Source organism: Cucurbita moschata, unplaced genomic scaffold (genome assembly GCF_002738365.1).
Source record: "Cucurbita moschata cultivar Rifu unplaced genomic scaffold, Cmos_1.0 Cmo_Scf00015, whole genome shotgun sequence".
Classification (NCBI taxonomy): Eukaryota; Viridiplantae; Streptophyta; class Magnoliopsida; order Cucurbitales; family Cucurbitaceae; genus Cucurbita; species Cucurbita moschata.
In genome coordinates, this window is record NW_019268531.1 from 1,032,409 (window position 1) to 1,054,911 (window position 22,503).

At 35.8% G+C, this 22,503-nt stretch overlaps 3 protein-coding genes across 3 annotated transcripts in view; all 3 read left to right on the forward strand.

Moving 5' to 3' along the window:
- The first annotated feature begins 8,476 nt into the window (after positions 1 to 8,476).
- Positions 8,477 to 12,145, forward strand: LOC111453769 (AP2-like ethylene-responsive transcription factor ANT). The gene is made up of 9 exons (XM_023094991.1): positions 8,477 to 9,272; positions 9,380 to 10,001; positions 10,127 to 10,209; positions 10,369 to 10,377; positions 10,472 to 10,560; positions 10,680 to 10,753; positions 10,845 to 10,895; positions 11,009 to 11,085; positions 11,366 to 12,145. The coding sequence occupies exons 1-9, from the start codon at positions 9,005 to 9,007 to the stop codon at positions 11,977 to 11,979; spliced, it is 1,887 nt and encodes a 628-aa protein (XP_022950759.1). The 5' UTR covers positions 8,477 to 9,004; the 3' UTR covers positions 11,980 to 12,145.
- Positions 12,146 to 17,900: 5,755 nt separating this feature from the next.
- Positions 17,901 to 19,559, forward strand: LOC111453894 (inactive LRR receptor-like serine/threonine-protein kinase BIR2). The gene has a single exon (XM_023095185.1). The coding sequence runs from the start codon at positions 18,348 to 18,350 to the stop codon at positions 19,158 to 19,160; it is 813 nt and encodes a 270-aa protein (XP_022950953.1). The 5' UTR covers positions 17,901 to 18,347; the 3' UTR covers positions 19,161 to 19,559.
- Positions 19,560 to 21,166: 1,607 nt separating this feature from the next.
- The window catches only part of LOC111453557 (DEAD-box ATP-dependent RNA helicase 16-like), an 8,793-nt gene continuing 7,456 nt past the window's right edge, over positions 21,167 to 22,503 (forward strand). Inside the window, exons 1-4 of the mRNA XM_023094694.1 lie at positions 21,167 to 21,450; positions 21,697 to 21,855; positions 21,974 to 22,063; positions 22,197 to 22,325. Of these exons, the coding sequence (XP_022950462.1) occupies positions 21,283 to 21,450; positions 21,697 to 21,855; positions 21,974 to 22,063; positions 22,197 to 22,325 (546 nt within the window). The 5' untranslated portion in view covers positions 21,167 to 21,282. The remainder of the gene's footprint in view (positions 21,451 to 21,696; positions 21,856 to 21,973; positions 22,064 to 22,196; positions 22,326 to 22,503) is intronic.

A 22,503-nucleotide genomic window follows, 5' to 3' on the forward strand; every position in this document is an offset into this window, starting at 1 on the left:
TCAAAAAAAAAAAAAAAAGAAAAAAAAAAGAATAATTGCAGGGATAGAGAGAGAGAGATTAAGAGAGTTGAAAGTCGAGAAGAGACAAAGGTAGTAGTACCAAACACACTCGAGCTTCGCAGACAGAGTAGCACAAATTTATCCCTCTTTTTTTCTTCAAAACAAAATCTTCTTTTTCATTTCACAGATTTATATTCAAAAAGGAGGAAAACCAGAGACATTAAAAAACAACGACAAGAACAACACCCATATGAATTCCTCGGCCACCCACGTGAAAAAGAAAAGAAAATGCGTCCCTCCATTGTTGAAAGGAGGCATTATAGTGATTTAACTCAAGAAAGATTCAGTATCAGTGTGGTCAAACTTTTGAATTGTAAAGATTAACTACAATTTATGAAACCCAAATTCCCCCAAAAGAAGAACACCATTTTTTTCAAACAAATCAAAGACCCTGAGAGATGATATGAGAAAGTGGTTAAATTTGAGGAATGTGGGCTTGCAAAGGTTGGACCGATTGATCCTATCTGTCACTGTCTGGGGGGCACAGCCGAGTGGCGTGTGGTTGCATGAACAATAGGAGATTGATGCATAGCCACGTGACCCCACCAGCACCCCTAAACTTGGGCCCCATAGGACCCCTTTCCTATTCAAAGAAACCCTGCTGGTTGCCACCAAGCTTCTCCCCAACCTCTCCTTTCACTCCAATTCCTTATCTACATTTGCTCATTGCTCATTCCCCTTTCATTTTCTCCCTCCCTTAAATCTCATACCTAAAGTTTGGTTCATATTTTAGCTTTTTATCTATCATAAATACATGTATGTATTTATGATATTTATGAATCAAATTTTTGTTATGGATGAACTACCACACATTTATATCAAACAAAAAAAAAAAAAAAAAATGATTTCAATTTTTTCCTTTTAAAAAATAATTGTTTCTCATCAATTCCTATTACTTTTGCATAATGTACTTGAAATATCAAATTAACACATGAAAAGTCGTCTATTTACCGTTTTTAAATAGATATTTTTTGTTCTTACGGACAAATAAAACTTCAATCTAGCATGAAGACAATCATATAATTTCCCTTTTCTAAACAATTGCTCAGTAAAATTAGATCAATTTCACTTTTAATAATTATTAAATGTAAATTAAAAATTTTGAATCTTTAATAATCATAATTTGAGGCGAAAATGGAGTAATTGACTTTTTTTTCTTTTTTTTTTTTTATATGTCAAATGTTCATCATTTAATGTATATATTTGGTGGAATATATGTTGTTTTTTCTTTTTTACAACTTCTCTCTCCTACATTGTGTGGTCTCTCAAATAATGCCCACAAATAAAGGCATATCAAGTTTCCATTTTTAGATTTTTATTAAATAATATATCTTTCACTTGTCACCAAAATTTTGAAACATAAAAATGTTAAAATAGTGTATTGGTCTATGTCTTTGACTTCCTAATTTTAATTTATATATTTTTTAATAGATCTATTAAACTTTAACGATGATTTTATTGCTAAATTTATTTATTAAAAAATATTTTTCAATTAGCTTTTATCTCAATAAATTTTGAATGAGGTTATTATTATTATTTAATTAGTTGAGTCAAATTTATTCCAATGAAAGCAAGATGTAATGAAGTTAAAAATATAATTCTAACAAATTTTAAATTACGTGTAAATAAATGTATGGAGCAAAAAATGTTATCTATTGTCCCACTTTTAAAAATATTAAAAGTTTTTTTTATATGTTTATTAAAACTAATATTTTCACATTAATAAATTTATAGAAATATTAAAAACACAAATTTTCTATATTTGTAACTATTTTAAATTGATCCATAGATAATTTAATAATTTTGTGTAATAAATGGGGAACCAAAATTTAAAGTCAGAAATTGAAAAGAGAAAGGGTTTAAACAAACTCTCTTGTCTTAGCCAAAAATATATTTATATATATTATTAATATTTATGGAATCCATAATTCAAACTTATGACTTTTTTAACTGAAAATACATATAAAATTGGCAATGAAGTAAAGCAAAAAAAAAAAAAAAAAAAAAAAAAAAAANAAGTTTAAATCCAAATAAATATATACAAACTTAAAACATATAATTTTACACTTATGCATAATTTAATAGGACTAGAAATAATAAAACATATTAATCATTCTCAAAACAATGATAACAATTTTATGATATGTTTTAATTAATAGATCTATATAGTTATAATGAATGGAAAATAAATAGGCATAAATGTGGATCTTAACCTTAGAACAATGTAATATCTTTAACATTTATTTTTGAAGATACTAATTCCAATAAAACATTAGGATCGTAGCTTTTTTACGCACCTCATTCGCCTTTGACCACACGAGAATAAAAGAGGTCAACATTTATGCCAACAAGTAGGAGGCCAAGCAAAAACCGCTCAAACCGCCCGACCCGACCGAAACCGTCGGCGGGTGGGTTTGGGTCAGTCTTAGCGACCGGTTCGGCTGGGGTGCATATGGAACCGAAGCTAATCTGTCGTGCTTGTGGCATCATCGGTCGACGTTGTAGAAAGAGACATGAAGAATCAAACCGGTCGACGTTGTAGATAGATGGACGGAAGAAGGGACGGCGATGAAGCCCATGCTTGCACGCCATCCCAGACTGTCACTCAGACGCAGTCTCACATCACACTAACCAATGCTCTGTCTTCAGACTTTTTTGCTTTTTTTTTTTTTTTTTTTTTTTTTTTTTTTTTTTTTTTTTGGTTAAGTTCAATTNATATTAAAGACAAAACCTTACGCCTAGACCCAACTTAATTGTTACCTGACTTGGTTCGGGTTCGGTTTTTTTTTTTAATAGTTATATATATATATATATTTTAGAATATGGAAGTGTGAGGCGTAGGTAGGTTGAAATAATATTTAGCATTAAAAGGCTTAAAAAACTATAGAATAGGAATAGGCTTTTATCAATATTAACATAAAGAGAAAGGCAATTATGAGAGAAAAGAAGCTTAGTGAGGGGAGGAAGTACTAGAATCCAATGCAACCATTAAAAGGCTTAAAAAAAAAAAAATGTCTAAGGTGAGTATCAAAAGTGAATGGATGGGGATCTATAAGCGATGGTGATAATAATGGAGCCTTATTTATTGTATAATCCAAAAGAAAAAAGAAAGCATTAATGTTAGTTTGGTTATTAATGTGTATCATAAGAACCTATAAGCTAAAGCCATAATGAATGGTCAATTCAAGTGAGCTTCCTTTATGTTACTCTCTTCATTTCCTCCTCACCCTCTTATGTTCTCTTCTTTTCAACACAACTAAGGATCTCTCTCTCTCTCTCTCTCTCTTAGTGACCTTTCCATGGTCCTTGTCGGACACCATTTTTAACGCTACTCCTCAATGTTCCACATTAATATCTCCATTTTTTAAGAAAATCAAATCATTAACTTTTAAAATAATAATATATATTATTAAGACTATTATTAATAATTATTTTTCTACAAATCGACTAATGTCTAATTATACTGAAGTATGGTATATTGATCATTATTGTTATAAATTCTAAATTTTTTTATGTGAATTAACAAGTCAGGTATACGAGACATTTATTTGTTTGCAACATGCCTTTATTAACTCATTAGCAAGCCTGTAAGATAATAAGTCATGTTTAATCCACTTTCTTTGACTATAGCTTTTGTCATAATTTATTTGATCTTACTACAAACTTTATATTGCTTTAGAATATAATGATGCATCAAATATTCTTACTACTTTTTAGAGATGTCAAATATTAATTAATTATGAATATAGATCTACGGCCTAATTTTTTGTTTTTGTTTTTTTTTTTTTTTTTTATCTAATATATACAAACTTATAAATTTGTCATGTCTGGATGAACTTTATTTGATATAATGTATTTATTGAATACATGATGGACAGCAATATATATAATTTCAATATTGTCGGGGTAAATTTTCTAGTTTATTTTTCTTTTAAAATGAAAATCCTTTTTATTTAAAAAAAGACGGAATATTAAATAGAGGAGGGACAATAATAAATGGAAAATCAGCTTGGTAGAGAAGCCACGTGACCTTATCATTTCAAAAGATATTTTTTTCCCCACTTGTTTTAAAGAGGAATTAGGGTTCCTAAAAGTGATGGATCTGTCTTTAACCTCATTTTTAGTACTTTTTTTTTTTTTTTTTTTTTTTTTTTTTAATAAAATTATTTGGTCAAACCCACTTTTCATTGCTTCCTGCTATGTGCCTTCTGCTGAATCCGGACAGCGACTCTTTAGCCTTGCCCTTAATTTGGTCGGTTTGTTAATGGGCTGGGCCGAGTTAAGAGGTCGGTTTAAACTGGGCCTGGCTCCATCCACATCCCTTCTAAACACTCCTAATTCAACTTGGGCTACACGAGGCTCGAAAACCATCAAGTCTGCTTGAGTTATGGGCCCAGTAAGGCCCATTATGATTATGGTAGTCAAGGCAATAGTCATGGGCTGGCCTCCAATTGCCTTGACACGATGATTTCGTTTTTTATTTTATTTTTTTATTTTTAATGCATAAAATTCAATATTTTTCTCTATTTATTTAGAAATATTTATGGAATGAATTTTGAATTTCTTTTTATTAAAGTGATATTGAGTTGAGTTCAAGAGGAAAATAATAATAATAATAATAATAATAAAATAGCTATAATGATTATTAGTTCAGATTTAAAAATATAGAATTTTAATTGATAATATGTAAATTGTTTTGGAGGGTAATAAAAAGCCCCCAAACTTGCGAAAAACAGGGCAGATGGCGACCTTGATAGATACGGGTTCTATAGATGACAGATTTAAAAGCTTCCGCCGTCGGTGTCGGTGATTTGATGATTGATCAAACGAGACGGCGCGAAATTGTTAGAATGAAGAATCAAAGGCTAAGCCTATGCCTGAAACAGGAGCAGGCGGTCGCAGGAGGAACAGCTGGGATGCACCATTTGGGCTCCGGACTCCCTCCCTGTCGCACACCAACTGTTTGTTTTATGTCCTCGCTTGTTTTAATCTCCTTTTCAGTATTACGCTAGTTTTAAGCATCCCGTTGATTGATTTGAACCCTCCCTCATAACAAAAGACAAACTACATAGCATTAATACAACAATTAATTACGGAGATTTTGATCGCATCCTCCTTTTAGGTAAAGTGTAGGCTGGATTCCACGTCTTGGTGTGTTAAAGCAATCTTTAGCTGTCTCTTTCTTCTGTGCGTTTTCTAAGTCAAACCATGGTCTTACAACCCTTCATAGTACAGGAGGAAAATAAGGCCAATAAATAAACACTTGTCTAAAAGTCACATTCTATGTGCTGTTTTAATCTTTAGAATTACATAAAGTTACAAAAAACAAAGAAAAAGAAGGCATATCAATTCATAATTCCCGGACATTGTAGCAGATAGATGTGAAAGGCACGTCTTTTGTCATCAAGGAGAGATGCGAATTTGGATTCTTCCTAACAGGAACCCAACCAAACGCCAAAGCTAATTGTATGTGTATATACATAAAAGTTGGTTCTTTTAGGCCTTCTCTCTAACGTGACTTTCTCTGTTTTCAACCTCTCTAATAACATAGGGATCCAAAGAAAGAAAGAGGGCATTTTGGTGATTCCCCTGTTAAGTATTATGATTAAACTTAATTTTTAAGTTTGGGTTTGGTTTTCTGATTGCTTTACAGCTTTGTCTTTGAGAGGGGTTTTGCTTTCTTGTTTTGGATGATAGAAAATATTGAGCATGAAAAGCACTGAACTAAGTTAAGCCCACAAGGTTTTCTTAATAGCTTGCTTGTGTTAAACCTCAAAACTAGGTGATCGAGTAATGCATTTGTTATGGTAGAAATCCTGTCTTAAACCTCAACACAGTTTGAATGAGTCACCAAAGAAAGACCCATAAAGAAAGAATCTAAAATTTGAATGGGACATGACATGTTTCTTAATTCTAGCACAGAGAGAGATGGACCGAATGGTAAAGCAAGTTAAAGAGAGTGATGGGGTTGGCAATGGCAGGAGATGGCAATGGTTTGATGGAGGTAGGCCATTAAGTTTTGAGAAAGCTACTCTCTTTCTCTCTCTCTAAAGAAAAAAAAAAAAAAAAAAAGGGAAAGCGGGCAGAGAACTTTAATCTCCATGCAAACAGCAGTGTACCACGCACAGTTATGTGGTCGCTCTCAGATCGGTTGCTATCCACAATTTACTTTCTCTGTTGACCTCTGTACATCTCTGTAATCTTTGCTTTAGATTTTGTTTTGGATTGCATTTCCTATTCTTACAAGAATATCATTTAATATACCATTCACTCTCACTGTGTTTAACAAGGAATTTTATGTAGGGCCCTACGGCTACTCTGTTACCTAACCTCTGCACAAATACCCCTTCATTTCTATTATGGATTTTGGGTGTCCTTAATGCCAGGAGTAGTAGTATAGTATAGAGTATAGCCCTTTTGTGTAGGATCAAACTTAGGGGTTGCTGCTGAGCTGAGGCTCGTTAACCCCTTTTTTTTCCTGTGGTTTTCAATTTTCAAACTTAACCTTCAGTTCAGTCCAATTGTCCTTGGTTTTGAACCCTATTGATTTTGACATATGCGGATCGTTATAATATATTGTATTTTTTTTTACTTTCTTTTTTTAGCTTTTCTTCCAAGATTTAAAACACATCTACCAGAGAGATTTTAAAGTTCTAAAGTTTGGTTTGGGAATGAAATGGTATCGGTGATCGGGGTTATTGTGGGGGAAGGAGGGGGAGTCATGAATGTTTTTTCATGATTGCTGCAATCAAAAAGAGAGTTTTGTGTCTTTAATATAATTTCCAAAGGAGAAACAAACCAAATGATGCCCTCTTGAAAATCTGTCTCCATGAACTTAGTCATGCAAAATTGTGCATGCAAGAACATGGTGAAAGATATTTTCAGAATGGATGGGATTGAGACTTCAAAAGGGACCCATAATGTGGGAATTTCAATCATCACAGTTTCGACCCTAAAGGCTCATTTTTTTTTTTGCATATTTTATTTTTAGTCCTTCATTTTCTAAAGATTTAATATTCTTAATTATCATCCATTTCTCTTGTTTGATAAACCGATGGTAGACTTTTTTTGTTAACAATTTTACAATCATAGCCACCTTGAAAGCCAGGGTATCATTTACTAATCTTTCTTAATTAATATCTTTATTTTGAAATTTACCTTTTGAAATTTAGTGCAAATTTTAAACATAGAAAATAGTTTTAAAATTGACTTTAGATGTTCTATATATATAAAGAGATATTTGAAGACCAACCCAGTTTGAAATCTGGGTAAAAAAATTTGCCTTTTGTTTTGGAAGTTTGCAAGCATTTCAAAGGGATTCATAAAAATTGAAAAGAAAGAATAAATTGAAAACAGTAGCAGAGAAGAAAAAACACGACAGTTCTGATGATGTTAGAACCATGGTGGGGAAGGAAAATAATTGGGTCAATAATTGAGATCACTGTGTATAATTAGATGCAGCTAAGAACAAATGATTTGCTGAATTAGATTTTGAAGCTTCTTAGTGTCACTGTTGGTTTGTGGGTAAATCAGTATTTGTCAAGAAGTGGGTTTGGCAGCTTTCAGAGGCTTGATACCTCCTCTGTTTCCTTTACTCTAACCAGTCTTCTTCACCGTCTCCTTTCTTACCTTTTGCTTCATTAAGTCACCTTGTAAGTCCATAGCTAGCGGGTGTAACTGCTCAATTATGTATACATTTTTTAAAAAATGGGTGTGATTATAAGCGTGCGCTGATTCTGATGAAACAAAGAAGCACTCAAAACTGAAGGGCTAAGGATAAGATTCTGTCATGTCCTAATTGGCATGAAAAAGTGTTGTTTAGTTGGTGGCTAATGGGTGGGTATGTCCACAGTCGGCCATTGCCCAACGCATTCAACGAGGTGGGATTTTGATAAAAGGGAGTTTCTTTCTTTTACACTTTTCTTTTCCTCCTTCTGAAGCAGTAAGCAGTCACCGAATAAAAAGACTACAAAATAGAGGGAAGGAGCAAAGCAAAGCAAAGCAAAGGGTAGGATCCATCCAAGTAGAGCAAGGTTTTTGAAGTTGAAGGAGGAGCAGTGGAGTAAACGGGGAGAAACGGTGCCGTATGTGGCGAGCTTTTTATTTTGCTTTTTTGGTGGGCGTAGCTGGCGAATGCCTACGAGGCCGTTTGGGATGTGTAGGTCCATGCAGAACAGAAGCTGCTAAATATATGAAGTGACTAAAGGGACAGTTTGTCTTCCGTTTGTGTAATCTAATTCAAGGTCCTCAGAGGCGTCATCAGACCATTTAATCACATTAATACGGTGGATCCCACTTCCACAGAGCCCACTATTTGTCAATAATTTTTAAAGGGTACTTGACTTTGCTTCACTTGGCATAGGTGGGGAGAGGAGGGGAGGGGAGGGGAGTGGTGGGGTGGGGTGGGGTGGGGTGCCCTTCAAGTCCGAGATTATACACATACAGAGAGCAATGAAAGGCGTCCTTCTCTCTTCTGGTTTTGCATGTTTATATTAATCTATAAAAGATAGCTTCAGCAAAACCATGCCTTAAATCCAAGAGCATAAAGAAGCAAAAAAGAAAAGAGTAGGTGGAGAGCGTAGGGTAAAGCAACAAAAGGATGTTCTTTCTCACACACAGATCCCTATAGGAATGCATTGCCTCTCCGCCCAATGCTCATTCTATTTCCTCGATTTAAAGCCCCTTGCTTTCTTCAAAGACAGAGCGGGTTGTTTTGTTGGTAGTGTTGGTCATAGGCTCTAAGTTTCTTTATGAGACGGGTTAGACATGATTCTCTGTGCTGCTAGCAAACAAACAAAATATATCCAGTTTCAAAGTGGGGGTGAAGCAAGGATTTGTTGAAATCATTAGAGCCTTTTTTTTTCTTTTTCCTTCAAATTTTCAATCATTTAGAGCATTGGGTTTGAAAGAGGGGTGGATTGAAGGTGAGGGTTGAGCGAATTCCATGAATAATGTTAATGGCAACAACTGTGACTGGCTAGGCTTCTCTGTCTCCCCTAACGTTAGCATGGAGCTTTCTTCTTCCTCTGCTACTGCTGTCTCCTCTTCAATTCCTGCAAACCTTTTTCACTCCCCATCACAATTTAACTATGGCATTTGCTATGGCGTTGATGGAGAAAATGGTGGCTTTTATTCACCATTGTCTGCCATGCCACTCAAGTCAGATGGCTCATTTTGTTCAATGGAATCACTCAGCAGGCAGCATCCACAAGGTTAGGATATGTCCCTGAATTTACTCTGTGCTCGAGTTAGAAGAAATATAACATTCTTAAATTTCTTTTATCTTATTTTGTTTTATTGCTCCCTTTTGGATTTGAAGTGGCGAGTAGCTCTACTCCAAAACTAGAGGATTTCTTCGGTGGCGCAACTATGGGGTCCCATCACTATGAAAGCAATGGCAGGGAAGCTATGGCTCTCAGCCTCGACAGCATTTTTTGCCATCAAAACCCAACTCATGAGCCCAACAACCAACCCTTTGCGCATTTCTCATCCTTGAGAAGCCGTGAAGGGATGCTTCAAGACTCGAAGGTAATCCTGCCTGATGGGTGCAATCTGCAGCAGCAGCAGCACCCACCAGCAGTGATAGAGACTAAGAATTCTGGTCTGAATTGGGCTGTTCCTAGGAACTATGCAGTCGCTAATAATGGTTCGTTCGAGCAGAAGATGGTGAGTTTCATGAGTGAAAATGGTGGAGAATCTGGTCCCATTAATGCCATGGCTTATGGAGATTTACATTCATTGAGCTTGTCCATGACTATGAGCCCTAGCTCTCAGTCAAGCTGTGTTACAGCCACACAGCATGCTTCACCTGCCCTGGCAGACTGTTCTGCTGTGGATACAAAGAAAAGAGGCCATGAGAAGCTTGATCAGAAGCAAATTGTTCATAGGAAGTCTTTAGACACTTTTGGACAGAGAACCTCCCAGTACAGAGGGGTTACAAGGTCTCCCACTTCTTTCTCTAAATTCTTCACTTTACAATTCTTTTCTTTTCTTAAATCTCGAAGCTGCTTTGTTTTATTTATCTTCATACTCATTCCATCTTTCAATGCTTCATTATGTCAATCAGGCACAGATGGACGGGTAGGTATGAAGCACATTTGTGGGATAACAGTTGCAAGAAAGAAGGTCAAAGCAGGAAGGGAAGGCAAGGTAAAAGAAATAAATAAATACAAAAAAAGCATTATGGGCTTCAGTTTCTTGCATGAATCAATATTTTGTTTGTTCTTGCGAAAATCATAACCCACTCAATTGGTTTTTTCTTTGTTTGTTTGGCTGGGATCGCCATTGGATTCAAATGATGATGTCCAGTGTACCTTGGTAAGCATTCAGAATCTGGACAGAGTAATTATTGATCAAGTTTTTCCATCTTATTATATGACTAATCAAGTGGTTCCAAAATTGGTTATTATAGGAGGTTATGATATGGAAGAAAAAGCCGCCAGAGCTTATGATCTTGCTGCACTCAAGTATTGGGGACCCTCCACCCATATCAACTCTCCTGTAATAATACCACTTTTCTCTTAAATCTAATTTAAAATTTCTCTTGTTATGATCATGCTAATTTAATATTCTTTAGTAATTATCACGCTTTACCTCATCTGAATCCTTGTTCTGAGCAGGTGGAGAACTATCAGAAAGAATTAGAGGAAATGAAAAACATGAGCAGGCAGGAATATGTCGCTCACCTCAGAAGGCAAGCTCATTTTTATCATGTGTATTAATGAGTTCTACTATATATAGCCGTAAATTAAAAATCTCAAGTTTGTATATCAATAATCTCTCAGAAGAAGCAGTGGATTCTCAAGAGGAGCCTCAATTTACAGAGGCGTAACAAGGTCTACTAAGTCTCAACTCAATGCTTTGTAGTATATTTAGATCTTGATCGTTTCTGTTTTGGATTTGTGTGGCTTTTCCAGTGAATCTCTGCCATTTGTATTATGTGTTGCAGACATCATCAACATGGAAGATGGCAGGCTCGGATTGGGCGAGTTGCTGGTAACAAAGATCTGTATCTTGGGACATTCAGTGAGTGCTTTTAGATGCTTTTATCTGCGAATATTTTGATGGAATAGCTTTCAAAAATAACTCATTTCCTAGAATGAAATTGAGTGTCTTTCCTGCTTTGGTAATGGTAGGGCTCACATTGTGAAACGAATTATTCAGAAAACCATAAGGCTGTGCTTGAATCGCTTTGTTGTAATTGTTTAATCCCTTTTCTTGTAGAGCAAAGATGCTCTTTTACATATGCATCCAGAAGTACATCTTTTTCTTACTTTGATTTTTAATTGCCGTTTGAATCTTTTAGGTACTCAAGAGGAAGCAGCCGAAGCCTATGACATAGCAGCCATCAAATTTCGAGGAATGAATGCGGTTACTAATTTCAATATCACGAGGTATGATGTGGAGCGGATCATTGCAAGCAATACCCTTCTTAGTGGCGATCTAGCTAAGAGAAAGCAGCAGCCTGAGTTTGATAATGAATCACTTAGACAAACCCCTCCTACTCACAACAGCAATTCAGAAGCTCTTCATTTGCCCACTCAGAGTAATCAAAGTGAATCAGAATGGAAGATGGCTCTTTATCAGTCGTCGCAACAGCTCATTCCAAAACCACGATTGCCGTCTGCTATAACCGATGATGGATCACAACTCGGAGTCGAAGACTCGGCAAGAATGGGAGCTCATTTCTCCAATGCATCTTCAATTGTGACCAGCTGCAGCTTTAGCAGCTCGAGGGAGGAGAGTCCAGACAAGACGAGCCTTTCAATGGTGTTCGGAATGCCTCAATCGACGTCTAAGCCATTTGCTACCTCTGGTAGTAATATGAACTCCTCCTCCTGGATTGCATCTGCCCAGCAGTTGAGGGCAGCAAATTGTATGAGCCAGTTGCCAGTGTTTGCTGCCTGGTCTGATAGTTGAGGAAAAGAATTTGATATTTACTGATGTTAGTAGCAAGAACAGGAACTTCAACTTATTTTAAACAATAGAGAAATGAAGTTCAAATTGGAGTCTCCCTGTTGTATCTCTATCTCTCTGTATTATTGTCTTTGTTTTTCCTTTGTTATCAAAGTCATAATTGAGCTCAGCTTTACTGGGGTTTCCGAAGTACACAAATGAACTGTGGATGAAGGGTGTGGCCCAGCAAAACATAGAGCTGATGGGTCAGCTCAACGCTGTGGCCTTTTGCTTTTAAAAGCCTTTGACCACAAACAAAAATCCTTTATCAATCTTCATCCATAACATCATCATTACTGATTCCCTCTTTTTTTATCTAAGCTTTTCTGAAAAGTGACGGACATTCCCTCCATAATACAAAGAGAGAAATTAAAAGGATTGTTTTTTTCTTTATTTTCTTTTCAAAATCTGGGCAATTAGACAACCGTACCAGGATTAAACTTATGTTTGGAGACAGACATATTGGGCCATATTCGGCAGAAAAAAAATGTCTGCTTTATTCAGAAAGAACATGCGTTATTTTCAAAGGAAAAAAAAAAAAACAGCACTGTATAGTGGCAGATTCAGTCCTTTTTCTCCACCCTTGTCCACTCACTGTTTAATCATGATGTTGGGAATTAAAGCAAAGAATTCGCATATCCTGATATCAAATATTGAATTATTATCCATCCACTGCACTATTTGATCATAAGATCATAATTTTTCTCCATGATTTTTGCAATGGAAAGAAGGTCATTCAACATCAATGAAGAACACGCCTAAAACTCAAACAAAGCAGCATGTAAAAACAAAAGGCAAGGACCGTGTCTGTGGAAAAAGCTACGGCGTGGAGAGGGGATTGGTAAGTCAAAAGGCAGCCCTATTTTCCATTAGCTCTCAGCAGCGTCTTGTTCTTGCATTCCTGATTTTGAAAGAGAGTTTCCATTTGGGTTCATCTCTCTTTCGAGACTAAAAGTTTGAAACTTTCGGCATGGAATCAGAGGACTTTACTTTATAAAATGTTTTGAAATGTGGTGTAGAATTACATTAAACATTTAGATTCTTTATGAGATTCTATTTCAATTTGTGGGATTATTCAGAGGGATGCTATATTTATGGACTTATGGACTTATGTGGTGACTATCATGTTTGGGCTTCAAGTCTGGCCCAAAACGTTATGGGCCAAGCCCATTCAAAATTTTAATGTCCATGATTGCGATGTGTCCAGGTGGCATTTATGATTTAATTGGGAAAAAATAGAAATAAAAGGGGAGAAAATAATAATAATAATAAATAGATAAAGTTGCTATGTCTATGTGGTGTATGATTAGGTGGAAAAGCAGCGTCCTACTTTCCTTCATTTTTAAGTTTGGTGTAGTTTAAAGGTTTTGCTTGGTTAGGGTCTTATTTGACGACATAAAATTTATCAGGGTTCGACCATTTTTGAAGAAGAAAAAACTACTTTCGAAGGCTATATAGTCAAGCAGGGTGGGAGCCCATTACTCAAGGGTAAAGAAATCTCGAGTGACCTTATAGATTGGAATAATGACCTCAAGATCACTCCTTTTAACACCTTTGACCTTATGTACGAGTCTAAACGAGTGTAATAGATAAGATTATATAAATATACTCACGAATAAAAAATAAAGAATGCAATACAATTGCGTTTAGGTCGACACTACTTTAGCCTCAATACTAAGCTCAACATCAAAACATGTTGAGGAAAGCACCACGTCAAAGTAAGTCGTCTATTTGTAAGGTAGTTGGATGTTGAAGTTCTCTGACCTGATCTACTAATTATATTCATGCATCAAACATATTCAAAATTAATATTTTCCAACTTTTTAAATTTATTTAAAGTTTGGAAGTCATAGTTGACGTAAATTATAGAGTAGAATGAGTTTGGTGGGTATGTGACAAATGTGTGAACTCAGAAGATGGGCCTAATGCAGATTGTAGCTTCGATTGGTATGGGTTTAGACCTTATCTGGGAATTATATGGACTGGACTTTGAATGTATTGTGTTCAATCATTGATTTTATAATTCCTTTTTGTATTAAATAAATAAATAAATGAGGAGAATTAAAATTTAAAAGGGGGAAGGAATGATAGAGCGTCAAATCCAAAAGCGTGGTGCAGAAAAAGGGGCCATACACAGATACGGTGTGTGGCAGTGCAGACACACAGCGGAAACTGAAAGGTGGTTGCTTGTAAGCCACACCTAACGCTAGCTCAAAATGAATTTCCATCGGTGGTTATTGGTGTGGCCATTGCCAATGCCAAGATTCTCTTTTGTCTCACACCTTTCAATTTTGAGTCCCCAGCCTCTTCATCCTCCGGCACAACGCCCCCGCTGTCACCCTCTGCCGCCTCTCAATTCTATTTCTTCCCCTTTCTTTCCTTTTCCTAAATTAAAAAGAACAAAAATGGTGGACTGGATAATGTTGTCGTCAGGGACCGTCGACAACCTTGGCCATCTTCAGTGTACGTGCCCTTGTCCTTCCCCCTCTCCTTCACTGTCTTGTCGTCCCTTCACTGTCTTGTCGTCCACTCTGGTCAAACGTTTTTGTTTTCTTCTTCCTCTATTATTCATTTCTTTCTTTTTTATTCTCTCCATATTTAAATTAAAAAGAAAAAAGTTCTTGGTGGACTTTAGTGGGCCTGAGAATTGGGCCCAGTATGTCAGGGGGTAAGAGGCTGGGCCCATTGGAAGGCTCGCTTTCAAGGGCATGAATCGGTCGAGGTGATCCCAACAGTGTGTTGCGGTGTTGGCACTCATGTTGGCCACCATGTTTACTTGAGACAAAGCACATTGAATTGAAACTCAAACCCCTCCCTATTTTGGATTTCATTTCATTCCAACTCCACGCACAAAATGCCTCCACCTTCTCAAAACAGTCATTCAGATTTATCCGGTAAAAAAAAAAAAAAAAAAACTTTGAATTTGATTTTATAAATTTTTTAATTGTATTTTCCAGAAGATTAAGAAAGTTACAGTGCTGTCGTTAATCAAATGAATATCCACGTATTAAATCAGAAAAAGAATGTTTTAGAATTTAAATTGTTTTAGATAGTAACGCCAGGCGAGAAAAGTTGTCGCGGACACGTGGGTTCATTTCATTAGTCCGGGCTTTATTTATATATATATTTTTTGTTTCCACACTTAAGTCGTACAATCCGTGATTGGGAATCGTTAAAATTTGTATTTTCTTTGGCTCATGCGCTCCCTGCTTACGCGTCATTTTATAATTGGCGAGAGTGGAAAATAAGTCATTCCAGTTGGAGTGGCAACGTGGACCCGCGGCCTATTTGCTTGACTGTAAATTGTTAAATGAATTTTTTTAATGACAACCTAGAATTATATTATATCTAAAGACTATATTTGTTGGGTAAGTTTTAAGTTTCCATTAATTTAAAATTAGCAAAAAACGAGACTGAAATTTTGGTAATTAATTTATTTATTTTTTGTTTAAAGGTGGATTATTTTATTCCTCCAGGCGATAATGATAAATAAAGTTATTTACTTTTTATGGATACTTGTTATTAATTGCTATTAATATGAGTCTATACTTTATGTTCTAGTGCCAATAAAGTTAGTTATTGTTACAGTGATGTCTTATATGAGATTTAATTGTTTCATATCCATTTTGTCTTGTTTTGCGTATGTATTAATTATATAAAATAATTTTTTTTATGAACTAACAAAAACTCTAAAATTGATTTATTATTTGAATTGCTTCTAAGAAATATTTTAGACTTTTATTTATAAAATATAATTATTTTATTTTTTTCATAAACTTTTATCAATTAATAAAACAAAATATTTAGGAGGATAAATGTAAAAGAATCATAACAAACAATGTTGGCACGATATAACAAATTTTATTATGCATTGAACTTTTAATTTTATGCATGAAAATCACGTACGTTAATAAATATTTTAAGTTAATCTTTTATTTAATCTCCACCAAATTAATGTATTAGTTTCAATCCAGAGCATGCAAAAATGATCTAAAATTCAGGAATTTGAATAACAGTCGTATGTCATTGGAGATTGACTAAATTAGAAAAATACATAGTATCAAAACAACTCTGGAAAGTCCAATGTTAAAAAAAAAAAAAAAACTAAATTAATAAAAACACACTTAATTGTACACATTTTCTTAAAATAACATTAATTTTTCAAAATTTTCAATAGATTTAAAAAAAAATTTCTTAAAAATTGAAACAAAAAAAAAAAAGATACATAGTTCAGGAGTATTTTTAATAATTTTTTTTATATGTTATCTAAAGTTCCATCATTTGATGCTTAATAATTGGTTTCAAGTTCATTTAAACACACAATCATTATTATCAATTTTAAAAAATAAAGATATATCAATAACTATTTAATTAAAGATTAACATATAAATAAAGTTGGTGGTGAAAATCAAATATGTTTTTGTATCCGTTAAATCAGAGAGAAAAGTCTATAAAGACACTATAGTCTAGGGTTTGACTCAGTCTTTCATAAATAAATAAATAATTATAATTACTTTTATTTGGGTGTATATTTGTATATTATACAGGAAGAGATTGAAAAGAAAAAAAAAAACTAAAAAGTAAAACTAAAAGCACTGTCTAGCTGGCAAGCTCTAAAAGTAGTGTTAATAAATCGATACACTTTTAATCAAACAACTAAATAATGAGTTTTATCACATTAGTATCAATAGGTGTTTATATTTTTAAAAGCGTCTATTGAAGTTTTTTTTTTTTTGAAGCTTGGATTTTAAAATAGTTTTAATAAGTTAGTCATATTTAGTATTTCTTTATTTATTAAATAAAAAAATTAATAAATATTTTATATGTTTTGAAAAGTAAAGTTGGAAATTTTTTTGAAATACTTTTGAGGCTATATTATTAATTATTTATCTCATAGTGTACCAGTTTAAAATAATTTATCTATATGCCTTTTAAATGATTTTTTCATGGACTATTTGATTGTCGAGCACCCAAATAAACATTATCAGACTCAAAGAGGTAAAGAGAATTATTTATTATTAATATCATTTCTAATGTCTCGATCTCCATTAACAATTTAATAGTCGAAGAAGAAGAAAGAAACAATAATCGAACCAATGATATCAGGTGAGCACGAAAAAAAGTTAACTTAAGATATTAAATATTATTTTGGTTGTGGTTTGAAATTTAATGTGTTTTATTATATCTTTTAAATGTTTTTTTATTAAGAAAAAATGTATTTTTAATATAATTGTAAAATTAGTTATTATAGCTAGCTTTTCCAAATAGATTTAACTAAATTATGGAAGTATAACTAAATTATGTTTGTTTTAAAAGAAATTATTATTATTATTCTATTGAATTGTATAGAGATTAATTTGAAGTTAATTATAAAAATTAATTTTACATATTTGAAGTGCTGAAGTGAAACTAGACCTAAACCACCCACCGAGATAATATTAACCAATTCTTGTTTCTATCTTCTTTATCCATTAGGCTATCTATTTCTGGATGGTATGGATAAAAAGCAACTTATGTTCGAAAAAAGAAGTTTACAAATTCAACGTTTTTTAAGTCCTTGGTTTATTAAAACACAAAACTAAAGTTTAAACCTTTTTTTTTTTTTTTTTTTTTTTGAAATTTTTTTAAGTATTACCATGTAGTTACAAGCTGGAATGGGAAAAAAAACAAAAGGAATTTTGAAAGTTGTATTTTCCTAAAATAAGTGATTTATTATTATATTAGAAATAATGGGTGGTGGTTGAATCGAGTTGAGTTTCTAAACTTTATAGTGTATAGGTTGAAGTGACGAAAATACCCTTTTGGAGTGGTCGCTATCCTCGGCTTCACATGCGCAGTCGCCGCCCCCACAAGCGTAGCCGAATCCCCAAAGGCGCAGACCCCACCCCTCTCTCTTTCCTCGTCTAAAATACACTCCCAATCTCATTTTCACCTCCCACCATTCCAAAGTCCACTTTTTTCATTTTGTGCCCTCCTCTTCTTCTTCTTCTTCTCTCTCTCAGACTGCCACCACATCCCCCGTTCTTCCACCACCGCCACCACCACCACCACCACCAAACCCCTTTCTCATAACAAAGCCATCCACCAAAATCTCACCTTCTGAAGCTCAAACCGCAACCTACCGTCTCTACGGCCAACCAGACTCGGAACCAGAAGGGAAGCCTCTGTACCTTCCCTACACTAGCCATTTTTATCTGGGTCTTAATCTTTTCCTCGTCCATCTCTTTCTTTGTACTACCGACCCCCATAATCGCAACCAGATTGGAGGTCTCAGAACTCTAATTGATTACAAGTTTGTGGGCTCCGTCCTCTCCTCAGCCTCAGTAATCAGTATGGTTGGTTGCACCCTGCTGATATTGGGCTTGTTGGCTTCCGCCGCTCTCCCCTTGTCTTCTTCAGATCCGAACGACGAGGCCTGTCTCATCAATCTAAGCCAATCTTTGGAAGACCCAACTAATTCACTCCATAACTGGACCAAATCCAACCTTGCTAATCCTTGCAATGGCTTCAACTCTTACATTCACGGCGCCACTTGCAACAGTGGCCGTATTTACAAGCTTTCCCTCAACAATCTCTCCCTTCGCGGCTCTATTTCCCCCTTTCTTGCCAACTGCACCAATTTACAAGCCCTCGACCTCTCCTCAAATTTCCTCACTGGTCCCATCCCTTCCGACCTCCAATATCTCGTCAATCTCGCCGTCCTCAACCTCTCCGCCAATCGTCTCACCGACCAGATCCCTCAGGAGCTCGCATTTTGTGCTTACTTGAACGTTATCGATCTCCACGACAATTTGCTCACCGGTCAGATTCCTCAGCGATTGGGTCTTCTCGTCAGGCTCTCCACTTTCGACGTCTCTAATAATCATCTCTCCGGACCAATCCCCTCCACTCTGGCCAATCGGAGTGGCAATTTGCCCAAATTTAATGCCTCCTCCTTTTATGGCAACAAGGATCTCTACGGCTACCCTTTGGCGCCAATGAAGAACAGGGGCCTCTCCGTCATCGCCATTGTTGGAATCGGTTTAGGGAGTGGACTCGTCAGCTTGGTTCTCAGCTTCACCGCCGTTTGTATATGGCTGAAAATTACCGAGCGGAAGATGGTAGCTGAAGAAGGCAAAATTAGTCAGCTCATGCCCGATTATTGATCTTAATCACCCATTTTCAAGCACAGATCAAGGAGCTGTAATTCTTCATAAATTTTCTGTTCAGGTATATACCTACCATTTCCCCACTTTTCTCTCCCTTTTCTCCTCTGTTCTAAACCAGCTATGATGTAGTCCCCTTTTTCCCCCCTTTTTTAATTGGGAGATGCACTCTCGATTCATCATCGGAGAGGATATTTTTTCTCTTTTTCAATGTTCTTTTCCCCCCTCTCACCTTTTTGCCCATTTTGTTCCCAAAACAATCAACCATGTAAAAAACTCATTGATTAAAATTAAGATGCGCTCCCATTTTCTTCCTCCGCTCTGAAGACAGAAGCACAAAAAACTTCTTTTCATGGTAAGATCGGTAATGTATATGCAAGAACGAGAAGCAATTACCATTATTTCACACATATTGCCTATGCGCTTTACATGTTCAGCCCTTGTCGGTTTGCCCATTTTCTGGGTCAAATTTGTTGTCTTTATAGCTCTGTTGGCCATCTATTTTGTTGCGATGTAGCTTCAATCACTCTTCCCCCGCCCCGCCCATAAGTTTCTTTGTTTTTGTAAAATTTTCCGAATGTCCGGGCTTTACTTGAATCTAAGCCAAGCCATACCGTTATTAGCCTCTAGTGTGCAACTGCGTCAGAGAATACCCATTTTCCATTCGCTTTACTAATCAAACACTGTTCCAATTTTTCTTACTAAAGTTGAGGTGGCACCATTATTACTGCTTGCTTACTGCTGCTGATTTAAAAACTTCACTCAAGTGTGTCATCAGATATAATGATGGTATTTTACAATTTATGGAAATTGATTTTGTGGGTTGAAAAATGAAATTCAGAAGAGTCAGTTGAATTTGTGTGGATGAGTCCAAAAACTGGTACAAAACGGTCGTTCAACAGTAACAAGTTTGGAGTTTAGTGATGCTGGAAATGGGGAATGGGTTAAAAGAATCAGTATGGAATGAAACTGATCCCAAATTTGCTAATATTCTCTCCACCTCCTCAATCCAAACAGGAAACATCCATAATTACACAAATACTCACCACCACCACCAAAGTTTGTAGTTCACTTCTTCTGAGCTTCCTTCGAAGTTTTAAATCGTGTCTATTATAAAAAAAATAATGATTAAAAAGTGGTATTTTTGGGGTGGGGGCAGGGATGGTGCGTTGAGTGTGATTGAATAAAGAGAGTTTAAACTTCACACCGAAAGTAAAAGAGGGAGGAGAGATAAGGAAGGGTCAAAGTCAAACATGCTTTCATTCCCCGAAATTAATGGCTCTTCCGAGAATGGCATGCATTTCATCATGAGTTGGGCCCCATTTGCTACCCATTATTTGGGCCTGGGCCATCCATTGCACTTTTGGGCTTTCTTTTTAATTTATTAGCTACAAACTCGGTAATTGGTTTTTAATTATTGTGCCTAGTAAATGCTATGCATTTATGGCAAAGGGTGTCCACTTGTGGCGTTCAACCATACAATTTTAATTATTGACACCCAATATAATGTAACTTCACTCATTTATACATTATATTGTTAGTTTAAAGGTTAGATGTTACAGAATTTTGAGGTATCAGATTATCAGATGAAAAATAAGCAATAAATTAAATGGAAATTCACATTATTATTATTATTTTTGTGTACAAGAATTCCTTGGTTGGATAAGATTCACGAGGGACGTATTCTAGCATTCAATGGTGTAAAGTAGGTTAGCGGTATCTATGATTCTATATTTTTTAATATATTTTAATTTTGACGTTATCTACGGGAATTATGATGGGTGAGGATGACGTTATTCAAATCTACTTCACAATTATTTCTAATTATTTTCCGGTTATTTATGAAAAAAATGAATATCCAGCGCTCATACTCATAGCCACGCCATTATCGCCAGCCGAGCGGCTTCTTCCATGGGAACGATGGGCCAGCGTGCGTAAACGGGCTTATTCATTTTGGGTTTTGACCCGACCCAAGCCCTAATTGGGGTACTTACTCACCCTGTCAGATTCTCGAGTCCCTCCCAAAACCCTACCAAACCCCTGCGTTTTCGCGGTTTCGGCTTCTTTTCTATTGAAGCTTCTGTTTTTGGTTGATTGTTACTGAATCTACTGATAGCATAGCATGGAGAAGCTTTCCGAAGTAGTTGAACATGAGGAGGAAAAGGAAGACGGAGAAGATGACCTGAGTCTCGAACAACTTGGATTGGACCCTCGTCTAGTTCGCGCCCTAATCAAGAAGGGAATTCAAAAGCCAACGCCCATACAACATGTTGCAATTCCGTTAATTTTGGTACGCATTTAATCATTACAGACGTCTCTGGTATTTGTTTCCTTCACCATACGCACTTCGCTTCCTGATTCGAGGGAGAGCTGTTCAATTCTTGATGCTGCTTTGTTGCATCTTAGTTACTGTTTTCATTTGCTAATTTGTATCCTTTCGTGCTTGGAAAAGATAATTTCAAACTTTGAATTTTGATTTCTTCTTTACTCTTTGCTCTATTCGAGGAGGTGTTTTGTGACGTTCTATTTGTTTCAGGAAGGTAAGGATGTGGTGGCTCGGGCGAAGACTGGTTCTGGGAAGACTTTCGCATACCTCCTTCCGTTGCTTCAGAAGCTATTTACTGGTTCTAGTACGAAGAAGAAGTCAGGTCCAAGTGCAGTTGTTCTAGTTCCGACTAGGGAGCTGAGTCAACAGGTATGGATGTTCTGCTAATGCATCTGAGAAGGATCTGAGGGAGGTTGGAGCTGTACTTTCTAGTTTAGTCTCTTTGATTGATCAGTTACTGAGTTACTCATGCGCACTATGCATGCAGGTTTATAAGGAAATTTCTTCTCTTATTGAATTCTGTCGAGTTCAAGTGAAAGTTGTCCCATTGACAAGCAGTATGTCACATTCTGATTTGGTAGGTTCAGGTTCATTTTCGTTTACCCAAGTATATTGGGAGGAATAGATTCTGAAATAAACTATTAGATGTAGCGAGGTGATTCAGGCTTTTGTGCTGGTTAGTGAATCTATTTGATGAATGTCTCTTGCAGCGAACTGCGTTGGCAGGACCACCTGATATTATTGTTGCTACACCTGCGTGCATCCCTAAATGCTTGTCTGCTGGTGTTCTCCAACCAACCTCCATCAATGAATCACTTGAAATTCTCGTTCTGGATGAGGTAATATTATGGTACCAATGCGATCTGCATCCCTGCATCTTCTCATTTTCTCAATGGGTAGTGCTACATGTGGTTTTATGTTCTTGGTTCAACTTTAAAATCTCCGTAGCACTGCCAGCTGCAGTTTGGTGACATGTAATGGTAGTAAAAGATTTTTTTCTTGGGGGGGGGGGGGGGG

Coding starts and splice junctions, on each gene's coding strand:
- LOC111453894 (XM_023095185.1), top strand. CDS start 18,348: ATGGTTGGTTGCACCCTGCTGATATTGGGCTTGTTGGCTTCCGCCGCT.
- LOC111453769 (XM_023094991.1), top strand. CDS start 9,005: ATGAATAATGTTAATGGCAACAACTGTGACTGGCTAGGCTTCTCTGTC. Junction 9,273..9,379: donor CAGCAGGCAGCATCCACAAG/GTTAGGATATGT, acceptor TTGGATTTGAAG/TGGCGAGTAGCTCTACTCCA. Junction 10,754..10,844: donor TATGTCGCTCACCTCAGAAG/GCAAGCTCATTT, acceptor ATAATCTCTCAG/AAGAAGCAGTGGATTCTCAA.